Here is a 16,138-nt window from a genome sequence, read left to right on the forward strand (position 1 = left end):
TTTACAATAGCGACCCAATGCTTAACCTGTAAGCTAAAGAAAAAGGGAGCAGTTTGGTTCCGATGTCCATCAAACCAATTATGGATTCAATGGACAGATCTACCATAGATTTTATCATATTAAGATGACAGAAATTAACGGGGCTTTCTAAACGAATTTAATTTATTCCAAATTCAAAAACCAAATAACCGCAAAAACTCAATAGATATTCCGACCTTTCCCTTCCTTTCCCCTCTCCTCTCACTCTTTCTCTCATCTGCGTCAGCTGCACTTCTCGCGCATGTAACCCTTTGCTAGCTCTCTCTTCTGCTCACACAACTCAGTATTGCATCTCTCGAATGCAACTCTGTGTCGTCTTTCTCTCTCATACCGCGAGTGTCAAGGCCAGATTATCACTTGCAAATAGAGGTGAAAACGGAGCAGATAATGCTCATATCAAATTTGTATCCGCCTTTCAATGGATTGAATAAGAACACAGATACGGATAGTAAATGGATGTCAAAATTCAAAATCAAATATGTCTTAAACAGATACGACTACGGAACGGATAATCTATGAATACAAATTCGAATACGGATTCATATACGGAAGAAATAATTACCGGATAATTGAGTCATATGAATAATCCACTTATATAACATAATATAAGTATTATAATTAAAACAAATATTTTTACGAATGCAAAAATAAGAAGCAAAAAAATTGCATGTTTCAATTTTCAAGTTAGTAGAATAAGTTGTGCATTGAGTAAATAATGGTTTCCTCAAAAAAAAAAAAAAAAGTAAATAATGTACATCAGTTACATCTACCCGTAGGTGTTTCATCGTTACAGAGAATCTCCCAACCCACTATCTATCTACTTTCCAAGGAAAAAGTTGTCACGTACTAGGAATTTTTTTTTATACACACACTCAATTCTTGTTATAGAAGATCGAATCTATATCCCCTGACACTCAATTCTTAATTATTATAGAAGATCGAATCAATCAAAATCTCACATAAGGGCATATGCTGATATGCAGCCCAATTAAACCAAGGGGCAACATGTCCTCAATTTTATTTATCTTATTTCTCTTATCTCAAACCGGGTCCAGATTATTATTTCTCTTATCTCCAACCGAAACCAAAGCGCAACAGGTCCTCAATTTTACAGCAAGGACCCCATGACAAGGGGTATTCAAATTAGTTGTGTTATTTACTTAAAAGGCCCCTAACTTTACAATAATTTTACAATTGGTACCTGGTATCTGGTACCCTACTATTATATACCAGTTCATCAAAATTGTATTGGTATTGACCGATACCAGTGCGATAAATGCTTATAAATCATGGTGGCACTGTATTTAAGAATTGGTAGAAAGAACATTAGAAAATCTAAAATTTGCCATAGCCGTAGGGAAAAGATAAGAATTGCTTATAAATCACCTCCTCTTCTTTTCCAATGTTGCTTCGACAGAGGAGAGAGATAGCGATGCAACATAACTGGTATTGAATGCAGGAGAGAGAAAGCGCCAATCAAAGAGCAAGAGGGTATCCAGTCATGTAGACCCCACTGCTCAGTCCACCAATAGCTTTTGTTATCAGAGCTATTTTTTGGTTGGTGCCAAGTACCATGAGAGTTTTTTCTCCAAGTTGCCACCACAAATCATACATATATGATACTATTTGAGAAAAAAGGGATTATATATATGCATATATGCATATATCCTTCTCCCCTTAATTCAAGAAAAGTATTTGATTAACTACTGCTGTATTAGATTCTGGTACCCTAAGTCCCTAACAGACAAGTAATCGACATATCTCAGAAAAACCACCAGAAGTACGTTTCAACTAAAAAATATACAAACCAACTCCTTTATTTGTGTGAACGCTGAATTTAACTGAATTTACAATAACCTGAACACCAATCATCAGCTCCTTTTATCGCTCCAATATGATATATACAACTAGCAATTGTGGCAAGAACAGCCTGTTGCATCAATAGGAAATAATCAAGCATGAAAAATAATCTCGAATAAATTAAGCATCTAACAGGAGCGGAACTAGAAAATTAAAATCGGATGGCTGAAACATAAATGTATAATGTGTGGCATGTTGAATTCGTACCCAAGTCTCCATGGCCACAACTTGCATTCTAACCATTAGACTACAGCCACACATTTTACATTTTATGAGGCGGTATGAACCATATAAACACTTTTAAAAATTATAAGAGTGAGGCTATGGTACTGTGCATAGCGCGGATTGGTCCGTAATATGAATTAATATTTCCTTTTTCAAAGTTCGAATAGTCAATCTAAATTGTTCATTATGATGTCCATATCAAAATGTAGTTGCAGATTAAATTTTACATTCATTTTAGAAATTGTTTATAATTATTTAAGGTAGGTAGAAAATCACTAATTTTGAATGGACTAGAATGTTTAGATTAAGTTATTTTCCATCTATCTAAAAAAATTGTAAAAGAATTGTAAAAAATGTAAAATTTGATCTACAAATACATTTTCATATGAACATCATGTTGAACAGTTCAAATTGACTATTTGGACTTTAAAAATGAATATATTGATCCATTGTACGAATCAATCCGTGCTATGCATAGTACCATTGACTCAATCCTTTAACAATTATAAAGAGTAGAACTAGGGTGTTCTTAAGTTCACCAAGCCAACCCCTTGGAGAACTCAAGTCTAAAACCCGTGAAATTGGCTTCAAATGATGAATCCAAACCGTTGAAACCCGTCTATCTTACGAGTGATGCATCTACTTGTGAAAATTTTAAACATTTGCATTAATTTAGTATAAAGTCAAGCAGTCAAAAAACGTTCAAAAAATGAATGTATTAAAATTAATTTATTAACATTCTAATTTTGACCAATTTACTTTATACTAAATTAATTTGAATGTTTAAAATTTTCACATGTAGATGCATCACTAGTAAGGAGGCGGTTTCAACGGTTTAGATTCATCATTTGAAACCGATTTGACGGATTTTAGAGTTGAGTTCATCAAGGGGCCTGGTGAACTTAAGAACACCCTAGTTCTACTCCAATTATTAAAAATAAATGATAAAATTGCTAATTTGTGTCTATGGGGGTAACACTGCCCTAACAGTGAGCAACTTCATGATCAAAGATCCTAAAAGATTGATTTGCATAGGGAGAACTTATAAATCCTTTACATACCGCTATCGTGCAGCCGATGTATCCTGGTTTCTCTTTATAACCCACTCTTGAGAATTTTAGCATTATAGCTCCAATGCACCATGGAATGCCACCCAAAAAGAAACCAAGTATGAACCTATTCTCAAGCCAAAATGGCAAAGATAAAAACAAAGTTTAGATAAGTCATGTACATGTGTTTTAATTTAATTTCAAGATAGCAAACAAATTAAATTCTCTATTATACCAACAACTTGATCCTAAAACCCATAAAGATATATACATGTTTTGCACATAAATTGAGGCTTCTATCACAGAGAGGTAAGAAGGAAATTGCTTGAACCTAGAAGCTTACTGTCTTACTTGTGAGATCAACAAAAAAATTTAAGTTAATGGAGAACGAAAACAAAATGCACCAAGGTTCTAAATATATAGTTAGCTATAGCTACACAATAGCTGTGTTATAATTTTTTCAGACCTCAAAAGTTATAACACTATTAACCGCTTTTCTTTTGTAGTGATTCTAAATAGCTAGCTTTGGTTGCGCTGTAGCTGTGCTATAGCTTTTTTGGACCTTAAAAGCTATAGCACTATAATCACTATTTATAACCTTGAAATGCACCGAAACAAGAGGATTAATTAACTTCAAATTTCTCTCTATGAAGATGGGAACTTGGTTTCCATCAAAGGGCACCTAAAATTTGCTTCGTAGCAAAGAAGGTCCTTAATTAAGGAAAAAGTTTTTATGTTGTTTTCTTCTTTATTAAAAATGGACCTCATTTGAGAAATTTTTGTTTAATTCATTAAAAGAAATAGAAATACAAACTTGGAGGCCAAATAGTTCAAATATAATTTAAGGTAACCAATTAGATAAACAAAAAATTACTCCTTAATTACATTTGCAAGTACAATTACTTACAAAAGCCAGCCAATATCGATCCGACAGCATGGAACGCGTCTCTCTCTCCTTTCTCTGCCTTCTTCAACAGTAACATTATAACCTAGCAATTTTACATGATAGAGAAGATTAAACAAACCTACAAAACAAACTTCATTTTCCATTATTTTTATAGAAATAATTAAGAAATATTTGGAGGAAATTGCACCACAGATTTCATAAGTTTCTTCCTTTCTTTTCTTTTAGGAGACACACTGCATGTTTTATTGCCTTGAGTAGATTTAATTTTACAATAGCAAGCAAACAAATCAACAATAAGATTAAGATGAAATACTTTTTTCAAATATGTAATTTAGATGAAAATAATCATGTCAACCTGTTTTTCTTTGACAAGAATCGACCTTATTCATGTAAGGTACATCTTTTTCAGATTCTTCAGATTCTATTGATTCTTTTGATTCTTCATATTCTGTTGATTCTTCTGATTCTTCATATTTTGTTGATTCTTCTGAATCTTGTGATTAAATTAAAAATAATAATAAACATATAAAAAATCTATCATTCTTATAATCGACCTTTAATAAATCCTGTATATAGCATAAAATTCTTATAATCGACCTTTAATCACTTGATCTAAAAAATTCTTATAATCGACCTTTAATAAATCTATCATTCTTATAATCGACCTTTAATCACTTGATCTAAAAAATTCTGCACCATTCAGATATTTGAATTTCTACCTAGCTAAAAAAAAGTATAAAATTTCAAAAAAAATGTAAAATTTGATCTCCAAATACATATTAATATGGAGAACAAGATAAACGGTTCGGATCGACCGTTAGGATTTTGAAAACTCAAATATTGAGCCGTAGCACCGTAGCCCTCTATGCTATCCATAGCACCCAAGCCTTACTCATATATATATATATATATATGGAATAAAAACCTATTATTTAATAATGATAATGACTTCTTATCAAACAAGAAATGTAACTAACAAACCATCATTTCTATTTATCAATTCTAGAAATAGTTTCTAACAATGCTTATATTATAGTACCTAGCTTCTTGGATTGACTAAACCTTATAGTTTTAAAAAAAAAAAAAATTGGTTCCCTTAATTACCTAAAATATTATGTTCATTTTTGTAGGCAAGTAATTGGAAATTATTTTCAGTCGATTGACCTTTTAGTTTCAAAAAATGTAACTGCAAATTTTATCTCAAAAAATTGATAATTTTAGGAATACAGCATCTGCTTTTTATCAAAAATAAAAAATAACGAAGAAATTTTGCACAGATTGGCTGGTCCCCTCTCCATAATCCATTAGACAGGCTCTATATTAACTAGGTAATTAACACTAAAGAATTATGTTAGGACCAGGCTTCCTCAACATAAAACAATATATTCATATCCATTCGATATCTCATTCGTATTCGTATACATTTAATATCCGGCTTACCAATAATTATCCCATGCTGTCAAAAGGATTCAAGTTTCCAACAGAACACATAAAAAAAGGGGGAAAAAAGATAACAAAGATAAAAACCTGGAGCAGGCTGTGCTGAGGCGGTCAGCCCCGGTGACAATGCTGGTTTAGGGTGCTGGTGTTGCGGTGGATCCGCCACGTGTCCTTCCCTCTTGACCTTTTCTTCCTTGGCACTCATCCCCTCTGTCTCGCTTTCGAAATTTTTATTGATGATAAATAATAAAAAAAAATTAAAAAAGATATGGGAAAATTTCAAAAATGGAAAGACATCCACCCAGTATGACATGCAGTCTGAACGCCATACCGGATGGAGTTTTCTACCGAAAAAACAAAAACAAAAAAAGTTTGTCGATGCCATACTGGATGGAGGTCCAGATAAAAATTGAAAAAAAAAAATCCATGGACATCATACCGAACGGAAGTCTGGTTAAAATTAGCTAAAATAGAAGTACTCTGTTGTCATCCTATTGCATTTTCTCGTACAAAGAATTCTCATTCATACCAGAGCTTTTGTATAGTAGACTGGAGACAAGATTTGAAAATATGTAACAGGAAAAAAGTTGAAACCATTATACTTTACGAGTGATGCCCATACTGCACATGCAAAATTTTGCAATTTTTAAAATCTTTTAGTACAATATCAAGCAATAAAAAAATAATGAAAAATGAATGCATTAAAATAACTTTATATTTAAAAACAGTGATTTTTAAATAAAATAAAATAAAAATTAAAAAAAAATGCAAAATTTGGTCTCTGACACATTTTAATATCGGAATTATATTAAAAAGCTTAGATTAACTGTTTGAACTTTAAAAATAAAAATAAATAGAAATTAAAATAACTTCTTTACTTCTCAAAGCATCGTACGAACCCAATTCTATATGCAAAAGAAATAAATTATGGAAATTAAAGATTAAAGTGCTTATGATAATTAATTAATAAATGAAAAGAAAAAAACATACTAGTATTCAGGAGGAGAACAATGTCTCTTCATATATAACTCATTAAGTTTCTGTTTGGCGGCCGTCTCTTTTCTCACTTCCTCTATTTTATCTTTCTCATCTCTTGTAGGTCTCAACTCAACAGAGTGATATTCTTTCTTCTCCTTTGTTTCTATTTTCTCGTGCAAGGAAGAGAATGAGATAGGGGGTAGGGAGCCGAAAGCAACCAATCGGTGCTGAGAGTGTGGTATTGTTGAAACTTGGAGTGTAGAGTCTTTATCCATTTTGATCGGAGCAAAGCGGTGAGTAGATTCGGCATCAGAGCTTAGCGGTGAGTGTCGAAGCGCAGCGGTGGGTAAATCTGATTGTCGGAGTACGTCGGCTATAGGATGAAAGCGGATCCGATGGTGGAGAGTGATGGGGAATGAGGTATTAGAGTGTTTAAGAATGTAAATAAGTAGCATTAGACAATAGGAATAGTATATATATGAATTAATAAGAATAAATGAGTTTAGATTTAAGAATTAAAGTCATTTGACTTGTTGTAAATATAATTTTTATCAATAAAATTGTTAGCTAATATTTAAAATCACTAACCTTCAAGAAAAGGTTTCTGTTTGGCCTCCTCATCTTCTACTTCCTTATGCGGCTTGATCAAAAGATTAGACTTTTCTCCATTCAGCTTTTCAAGTGCATCCCTAGCTGCATTTAGTTTCGCAATGTTCTTATGCTTAGACGATCCATAGCCGACCTTCTCACCGTCAACAAGAACTTCAGAAATAGTTGTACTTTTGCCTTCTCGCGAGGTTTTGAACTCGACAACTTTGCCGTTTTTATGGCAAAATTGGGTGAGAGCTGTCGTAAGTTTCTTCCTTCCTCTTCTTTTAGGAGACACACTGCATGCTTTATTGCCTTGAGTAGATTTGATTTTACGGTAGAAAGCAAACAAATCAACAATAAGATTAAGATGAAATACCTTTTTCAAATATGTAATTTAGATGAAAATAATCATGTCAGATTTATATTTATCAATCCTAGAAACAATTTCTAACAGTGCTTATATTCTAGTACCTAGCTAGCTTCTTGGATTGACTAAACCTTATAGTTTTAAAAAAAAAAAAAAATTGGTTCCCTTGATTACCTAAAATATTATGTTCATTTTTGTAGGCAAGTAATTAGAAATTATTTTCCGCCAAACAACTTTAGCAAATTGACCTTTTAGTTTCAAAAAATGTAACTGCAAATTTCATCTCAAAAGATGGAGAGCTTTTTATCAAAAAACAAAAAATAACGAAGAAATTTTGCACAGATCGGCAAGCCTGCCAGAAAGGTGTACCGACAAAAGGGTGTTTTTTCTATTAGCGAAGGTAGTATCCGCGAGGGTATACCGACAGTAACCCTTGCGGATACCATCTCATTCTTGTAGTTGATCCCCTCTCCATAACCCATTAGACAGGCTCTATATTAACTAACTAATTAAAAGTAAAGAATTATGCTAGGAACAGGCTTACTCAACACAAAACAATATTTTGTTCATTTACCAATTACCTAAATTCCCTAGGGCTTACCCATAAATATCCCATGCTGTCAAAAGGATTTAAGATTCCAACAGAACACATAAATAAAGGGAAAAAAATAATAAAGAGATCCAAACTCGTTGTAAATATATTTTTTATCAATAAAATTGTTAGTTAACATTTAAAATCACTACATTTGCAACAACAAAAAAATTAAAAATTAAAATCACTAACCTTCAAGAAAAGGTTTCTGTTTGACCTCCTCATCTTCTACTTCCTTATGCCGCTTGATCAAAAGATTAGACTTTTTTCCATTCAGCTTTTTAAGTGCATCCCTAGCTGCATTTAGTTTGGCAATGTACTTACGCTTAGACGATCCAGAGCCAACCTTGTCACCGTCAATAAGAACTTCAAAAATAGTGTTTTTGCCTTCTCGCGAGGGTTTGAACTGGACAACTTTGCCGTTTTTCTGGCAAAGTTTGTAGAGATCTGTCATTGGTTGCTTAAAAGCGTCAGCTGTGATTAGTGGCTCCAAAAGTCTCTTAACAACCTGCAGAGACTTCTCTATGCATTAGAATGATTGTTTTGACTAACAATTACACAAAGGAAAATTTTATATATATATATAGAAGTTGGCTACTCTACTTAAGCATATGAGGGTATATACTTACAAGTCATTTTTTTCATTTTCAAAATCCAAAAAGTCGATCTGAACCGTTAGATGTGATCTCTATATTGAAATGTGCTTGGAGACCAAATTTTACATTTTTATGAATTTGTTTACTATTTATTAAGCCATTTACAAAATTGTTGATCCAACGATGGCTTAACAAAACAGTAAAATCAAAAGTCACCGTTGGATCAATAATTTTCAAAGTGGCTTAATAAATAGTAAAAAATTTCAGAAAAATGTAACATTTGGTCTCCAAGCACATATTAATATGGAGAACAAGATGAACGGTTCGGATCGACCGTTTGAATTTTGAAAAGTCGAATTTGGACCGTATGTATTTCGGCCCATATACATTCGAATGCACATTAGTCACTCTCTCTCTCTCTCTCTCTCTGTATATATATATATATATATATATATATATATATATATATATAGGCTGTGTCTAATTTGCTGCCGGCAGCATTTCTGCCGGCGGTGCTGCCACTGTTTTTTCTATTTTTTGATGTTCAAATGACAAATCTAAACCGTTAGATGTTTAATCTATATTATAATCTACTTGGAGACCAAATTTTACATTTTTTGGAATTTTTTTACTATATATTAAGCTGGATTGAAAACCGCTGATTTCAATGCTGCAGAAATTTACTGAAATCAGCGGTTTTCAAACCAGCTTAATATATAGTAAAAAAATTCAAAAAAATGTAAAATTTGGTCTCCAAGTAGATTATAATATAGATTAAACATCTAACGGTTTGGATTTGTTGTTTGGACATCACACGACTAAATATAGCCCCGGCAGCACCTCTGCCGAAATGCTGCCAGCAGCAATTTAGACAGACCCTATATATATATATATATATATATATATATATATATATATATATATATATATATATATATATATAACCAATGATTTGGTGCAATCTGTTTTTGTAATTTTTAAAGTTCAAATAGTCGATTCAAATAGCCGACCTCCTCACCGTCAACAAGAACTTCAGAAATAGTTGTACTTTTGCCTTCTCGCGAGGTTTCGAACTCGACAACTTTGCCGTTTTTCTGGCAAAATCGGGTGGGAGCTGTCACAAGTTTCTTCCTTCCTTTTCTTTTAGGAGACACACTGCATGCTTTATTGCCTTGAGTAGATTTGATTTTACAGTAGAAAGCAAACAAATCAACAATAAGATTAAGATGAAATACCTTTTTCAAATATGTAACTTAGATGAAATAATCATGTCAGATTTCTATTTATCAATCCTAGAAACAGTTTCTAACAATGCTTATATTCTAGTATACCTAGCTATTTTCTTGGATTTACTAAACCTTGTAGTTTTTTAAAAAAAAAAATTGGTTCCCTTGATTACCTAAAATATTATGTTCATTTTTGTAGGCAAGTAATTAGAAATTATTTTCAGCCAAACAACTTCAGCCAATTGACCTTTTAGTTTCAAAAAATGTAACTGTAAATTTCTTCTTAAAAAATGGAGAGCTTTTTATCAAAAACAAAAAATAACAAAGAAATTTTGCACAGATCGGTAAGCCTGCTAGAAAGGTATTTTTTCTATTAGCGACGATAGTATTCGCGAGGGTATACCGACAGTATCCCTTGCAGATATTGTCTCATTCTTGTAGTTGATCCCCTCTCCATAACCCATTAGACAGGCTCTATATTAACTAACTAATTAACAGTAAAGAATTATGCTAGGAACAGGCTTACTCAACACAAAACAATATTTTTTTCATTTACCAATTACCTAAATTCCCAAGGGCTTACCAATAAATATCCCATGTTGTCAAAAGGATTTAAGTTTCCAACATAACACATAAAAAAGGGGAAAAAATTAATAAAGAGTAAGAACCTGGAGCAGGCTGTGCTGAGGCGGTGAGCACCGGTGACAGTGCTGGTTTGGGGTGTTGGTGTTGCGGTGGATCCATCATGTGTCCTTCCCCCTTGCCCTTTCCTCCCTCAGCGCTCATCCCCTTTGTCTCGCTTCTGAAATTTTTATCGATGATAAATAAAAAAATTCAAAAAAAGATATGGGAAATTTTCAAAAATGAAAAGACATCCACCCGGTATGGCGTGCAGCCTGAACGCCATATCGGATGGAGTTTTCTACTGAAAAAAAAAATTGTCGATGCCATACTGGATAGAGGTCTGGATAAAAATTGAAAAAAAAAACATGGATGCCATACCGGACGGAAGTCCAGTTAAAATTAGCTAAAATAGAAGTACTATGTTGTCATCCTATTGCATTTTCTCGTACAAAGAATTCTCATCTATACCCGAGCTTTTGTAGAGTAGACTGGAGACAAGATATGAAAATATATAATAGGAAAAAAGTTGAAACCAATAAACTTTACGAGTGATGCTCATACTGAACATTCAAAATTTTGCAATTTTTAAAATATTTTAGTACAATATCAAGCAATAAAAAAATAATGAAAATGAATGCATTAAAATAACTTATAATATAACTTTATATTTAAAAACAGTGATTTAAACAAAATTCTAAAAGAATAATAAATAATTTCTAAAAAAATGCAAAATTTGGCCTTTGACACATTTTAATAAGGAGATTATATTAAAAGATTTAGATCAACTGTTTGAACTTTAAAAATAAAAATAAACAAAAAATAAAACCACCTATTTACTTCTCAAAGCACCACCGTACGAATCCAATTCTATATCCATACGAAATAAATTGGTTCCCTTAATTATCTAAAATATTATGTTCATTTTTGTAGGCAAGTAATTGGAAATTATTTTCAGCCAATAAAAAAATTCAAAAAAAAATGCAAAATTTGGTGTCTGACACATTTTAATATCGGAATTATATTAAAAAGTTCAAATTAACTGTTTGAACTTTAAAAGTTAAAATAAATAGAAATTAAAATAATTTCTTTACTTCTCAAAGCATCATACGAACTCAATTCTATATGCAAAAGAAATAAATTATGGAAATTAAAGATTAAAGTGCTTATGATAATTAATGAATAAATGAAAAGAAAAAACATACTGGTATTCAGGAGGAGGACAATGTCTCTTCATACATAACTTGTTAACTTTCTGTTTGACGGCCGGCTCTTTTCTCACTTCCTCTATTTTATCTCTCTCATCTTTCGTAGGTCTTAACTCGACAGAGTAATATTCTTTCTTCTCTTTTGTTTCCATTTTTTCGTCTGGAGAAGAGAATGAGAGAGAGAGAAGGGGGTCGAGATCAGCCAATTGGAGCTGAGAGTGCGGTATCGTTGGACCTCGGAGTGTAGACTTTTCTCCATCTTCTACTTCCTTATGCGCCTTGATCGAAAGATTAGACTTTTCTACATTCAGCTTTTCAAGTGCATCCCTAGCTGCATTTAGTTGCGCAATGTCCTTATCCTTAGACGATCCATAGCCGACCTTCTCACCGTCAATAAGAACTACAAAAATAGTTTTTTTGCCTTCTCGCGAGGGTTTGAACTGGAGAACTTTGCTGTTTTTCTGGCAAAATTGGGTGAGAGCTGTCACTGGTTGCTCGTCAAAAGTGTCAGCTGTGATTAGTGGCTCCAAAAGTTTCTTAACAACCTGCAGAGACTTCTCTGTGCATTAGAATTATTGTTTTCAGTAACAATTATACAAAGGAAAATTTAATATATATATAGTTGGGCTATGGTGCACTGCAATGCATAGGAATTTTTGTGCATTGGACTAATAATCACTAGATTTAAAGTTCAAATGACCGATCCAATTCGTTCATGTTCTCCATATTAATATGTGCTTGGAGACCAAATTTTACATTTTTTGGAAAAATTTTACTATTTTTTTAGATTTATTGAAAATCGCTATTTTTTTATGGTCCAGATTTGTCTGAAAACATATATTTTCAATAAATCTAAAAAAATAGTAAAAAATTTCCAAAAAATGTAAAATTTGGTCTCCAAGCACATACTAATATGGAGAACAAGATGAACAGTTTTGATCGGTCATTTACACTTTAAATCCGGTGAATATTAGTTCAATGCACAAAAATATCTATGCATTGCAATGTACCATAGCCCATCTCTCTCTATATATATATATATAGAGAGAGAGAGAGAGAGAGAGAGTACGACTAACGCGCTTCCACTATTATATCAACAATATGCTTCCGGCCTCTAAAATCTATCAAATTGGCTTCAAATGAAAAATATGAACCGTTCAAACCAAAAGAACTTTGTTTTCATATAAAAGAATTTAAGTTTTGAATTTATTTACTATCAAGTCAAGTGGTCAAAAAATGAGCAAAATAGTGCATTAAAATGCGCACAAAATCCTTTATTTTTTTACCGCTTGATTTGATAGTAAATAAATTTGAAACTTAATTTTTTTTTATATGGAAACAAAGCTGTCATTAAGGACATTGGTTTGAACAGTTTAGATTTGTAATTTGAAGACGATTCGAAAGATTTTGAAGGCCGGAAGCATATTGTTGATATACTAGAGGAAGCGCGTAAGCCATACCAATGATTTGGCTCAATTTGTTTTTGTAATTTTAAAGTTCAAATAGTCGATTCAAACTTTTCAATATGATCTCTATATTAAAATGTCCTTGGGAACCAAATTTTATATTTTTCGGGGATTCTTTTATGATTGAAAAAGATTGATGCGGGGAGACAGGTCCCCACTATTTCATTGAAGGGAGATTGACACGGGAACGATTGGAAGACTGAAAAAAAAATGATCATAATAAGTTACGCATCAAAGTATTAATATCTTATTTTTCAAATACAAATATTTTATCTTCCAAGTATTTATATTTACGAAAGTTGACGCATGAACAAGTGTGAAAACTAAAGAAAATGATCATATAATTAGTGAGAACCATAGTACATCATTGCTTTAGTGCGGAAACTCTAATAATTATTAATTTTTTAATCCATTCGTATTCAACTGAAACAAAAACTATTAGGGAGGAATTAAGAGATAAGGACCTTCCACATCATATCAAGGTTGAAATTACAATCCTGGTAAATAGCAGCAGCTATGGCCTCGATAACATCTGCTAGAACATCCGGGGCTTTTTTGGTAATTCCCCCATAGATCATATCCTTTGGCTCTCGCTTCACTGCCTCTGTAAATTTTTTCACCTATATATTCAAGCATCCCAAAATAAAAAGAGCTTTAAAACCTAATACAAAATCAGGTTATTCTTATTCTAATCTTAATGAATGATTATCGAATAAATTGATAACTTATATAATTTAATTCAAAAATATAATAGAAATAAATATATTAAAACAAATCATGCATGTATAAATTATTAATTAAATAAACATGGAGCATGCATGTAGTTATATGATAAATATTAAAATTCTAATTGTTGATCTCATTACTTTAACAAACATATAAATTATTAATTAGATAAAATTATATAAATATTATAAATCAATTTAATTACTAATTAAAAAACTATATAAAATATTCGTTAAATAAATTTTGTCATAAATTACTAAGTAATATATATAGAGAGAGAGGCTAAGCTCAAAATATTTTTTTCTAACCTCCGGAACAAATGACTCGGTTTTCTGATTTTCAAAGTCCAAATAGTCGATCCAAACAATTAGATGATTAATCTATATTAAAATGTGCTTGGAGACCAAATTTTACATTTTATGAAATTTTTTTACTATCTTTTAAGATGGTTTTAAAATTGTTATTTTTCAATGGAACCGAATATTAATAAAAATAATGATTTTCAAACCATCTTAATAAATAGTAAAAAAAATTCCAAAAAATATAAAATTTGGTCTACAAGCAGATTTTAATATAAATTGAATATCTAATGGTTTGGATCGATTGTTTGGATTTTAAAAATTGAAAACCGAGTCGTTTATTCCCGAGGCTAGGAAAAAACATTTTGAGCTTAACCATTCTCTCTCTCTCTCTCTCTCTCTCTGTATATATATATATATATATATATATATTGTATAAATCAATCTTATCATAATATAAAATTATATATTTGTACATATCAATAAAAAAAATTCAAAAGGTGGTTCAAATGCCTCCATTGATATGGTTAATTCTTGGACGTTGATTTTTTTAAAACTTATTGATTCATATAAAAACAAAATAGAAACATGATAATTTTTATTAGTATGTCAGAAAAATAATATAGTTCATATTTACTGGTTTTATTTTAATATATAAATTAAAAATATATATTATTAAAAAAAATGTGAAGACGTAATAGAAATACCAAAAATAGAGATATTTTTGTCCTCTTCAATTGTTATTCAGAATTTTGTATTTATTAATTACCTTCTAGACTAATGTGATATAAATAATTTTTATTCATACTCTTATTCAATAAACTAATAAATTTTTATCTTCTTTGTACCACTGACCGTTTCATTAACAAAAAACAAAATTATTCATATTCGTGTTGGAGAATAGAGAATTTTTTATATAAAATTTAATAAAAATAGACATCATATTTTTATTGATAGAAATATCGGTAGGAATTTTACCGATTCTAATAATTCAAAAGTTTGGATCGATATGATTATTACCGACCCTAACCTAGTTTTTTTTTCTAGTAAAATATAAAATGATTTTAAGAAAATAGATAACGTAACTTAAAATTTAGATGAAAATTTTTAGATGAAATGGAAAATTTTCATCTATTTTCTTAAAAATCTTTTATATTTTAATAGAGATGTAAATATGTAATTGAAGAATTCCATCCATCTAGACGTCAGATTCAAAAAAATAAAAAACTGGATTAGGATCGGTAAGAATCCTACCGATCTAAACTTTTGAACTATTAAAATCGATAGAATTCGTACTGATATTTCTACCAATTAAAAACTGAATATACTCTTTCTATTTCTTTCTCTGTCTTTATTAATTTCTATAGAAAAAAAATTACCCAGGGAATACCGTACCTGTTTATCGAGTTGAGGGGAGTTGATCCGCACAAGGGAGTAAATATTGTGCTGAACAGCGACACGTGCCAGTTTCTCATTAGATACGTTAGCGGAACGAAGCCTAGAAATGTCACCCGGCTCAAGGTCCGGGTAGGTCACATTCAAATAGTTTGCCATTGCCAGGTTAAGCGCTGCATCTCCGATAAACTCCAGTCGCTCGTAAGAGATGGTGCCGTTGGAGTAGGAACCATGGGTTAGTGCTTGTTCTAGAAGGCTCGGTTTGCGGAAATGGTATCCGAGGATTTGCTCTGTGGAAGAGACGAGGTAGGATTTGGATTGATTCATGGTTAATTGGTAGCCGAAGAACTAGTGACCAAGTGACAAAGGAGGGGCAAAGGAGAAGGCTTTGTCAAATTGTTAAGTCTTATTGCTTAAGCTAGCTTTCCTTTATGCTTTTTTTTGTTTAGTGCCTGTAAGATAAAGAAAAAAGGACCCAAAATGCTTTCCTTTCTACTTTATAATAGCGACACAATGCTTAATCAGTAAGCTAAAGAAAAAGGGAGCAACTTGA

At 31.6% G+C, this 16,138-nt stretch overlaps 1 protein-coding gene across 2 annotated transcripts in view; it reads right to left on the reverse strand.

The window, feature by feature from the left end:
* The window catches only part of LOC144546267 (uncharacterized), a 39,532-nt gene that overhangs the window by 7,225 nt on the left and 16,169 nt on the right, over nucleotides 1–16,138 (reverse strand). Inside the window, exons 1-11 of one of the 2 annotated variants that reach the window (XM_078294814.1) lie at nucleotides 15,586–16,012; nucleotides 13,630–13,785; nucleotides 11,697–12,253; nucleotides 10,539–10,672; nucleotides 9,655–9,815; nucleotides 8,241–8,556; nucleotides 7,087–7,401; nucleotides 6,511–6,871; nucleotides 5,608–5,738; nucleotides 4,436–4,573; nucleotides 4,081–4,162 (exon numbers count right to left, since the gene is read on the reverse strand). In XM_078294814.1, coding sequence (XP_078150940.1) covers nucleotides 4,081–4,162; nucleotides 4,436–4,573; nucleotides 5,608–5,738; nucleotides 6,511–6,871; nucleotides 7,087–7,401; nucleotides 8,241–8,556; nucleotides 9,655–9,815; nucleotides 10,539–10,672; nucleotides 11,697–12,253; nucleotides 13,630–13,785; nucleotides 15,586–15,912 — 2,678 coding nt within the window. In that variant the 5' untranslated portion in view covers nucleotides 15,913–16,012. Of the gene's footprint in view, nucleotides 1–4,080; nucleotides 4,163–4,435; nucleotides 4,574–5,607; nucleotides 5,739–6,510; nucleotides 6,872–7,086; nucleotides 7,402–8,240; nucleotides 8,557–9,654; nucleotides 9,816–10,538; nucleotides 10,673–11,696; nucleotides 12,254–13,629; nucleotides 13,786–15,585; nucleotides 16,013–16,138 lie in introns of those variants that run through there. The other variant, XM_078294813.1, reaches the window with a different exon arrangement.

The sequence above is a fragment of the Carex rostrata genome, chromosome 29 (assembly GCF_964058835.1).
Source record: "Carex rostrata chromosome 29, lpCarRost1.2, whole genome shotgun sequence".
In the NCBI taxonomy this organism is placed as follows: Eukaryota; Viridiplantae; Streptophyta; class Magnoliopsida; order Poales; family Cyperaceae; genus Carex; species Carex rostrata.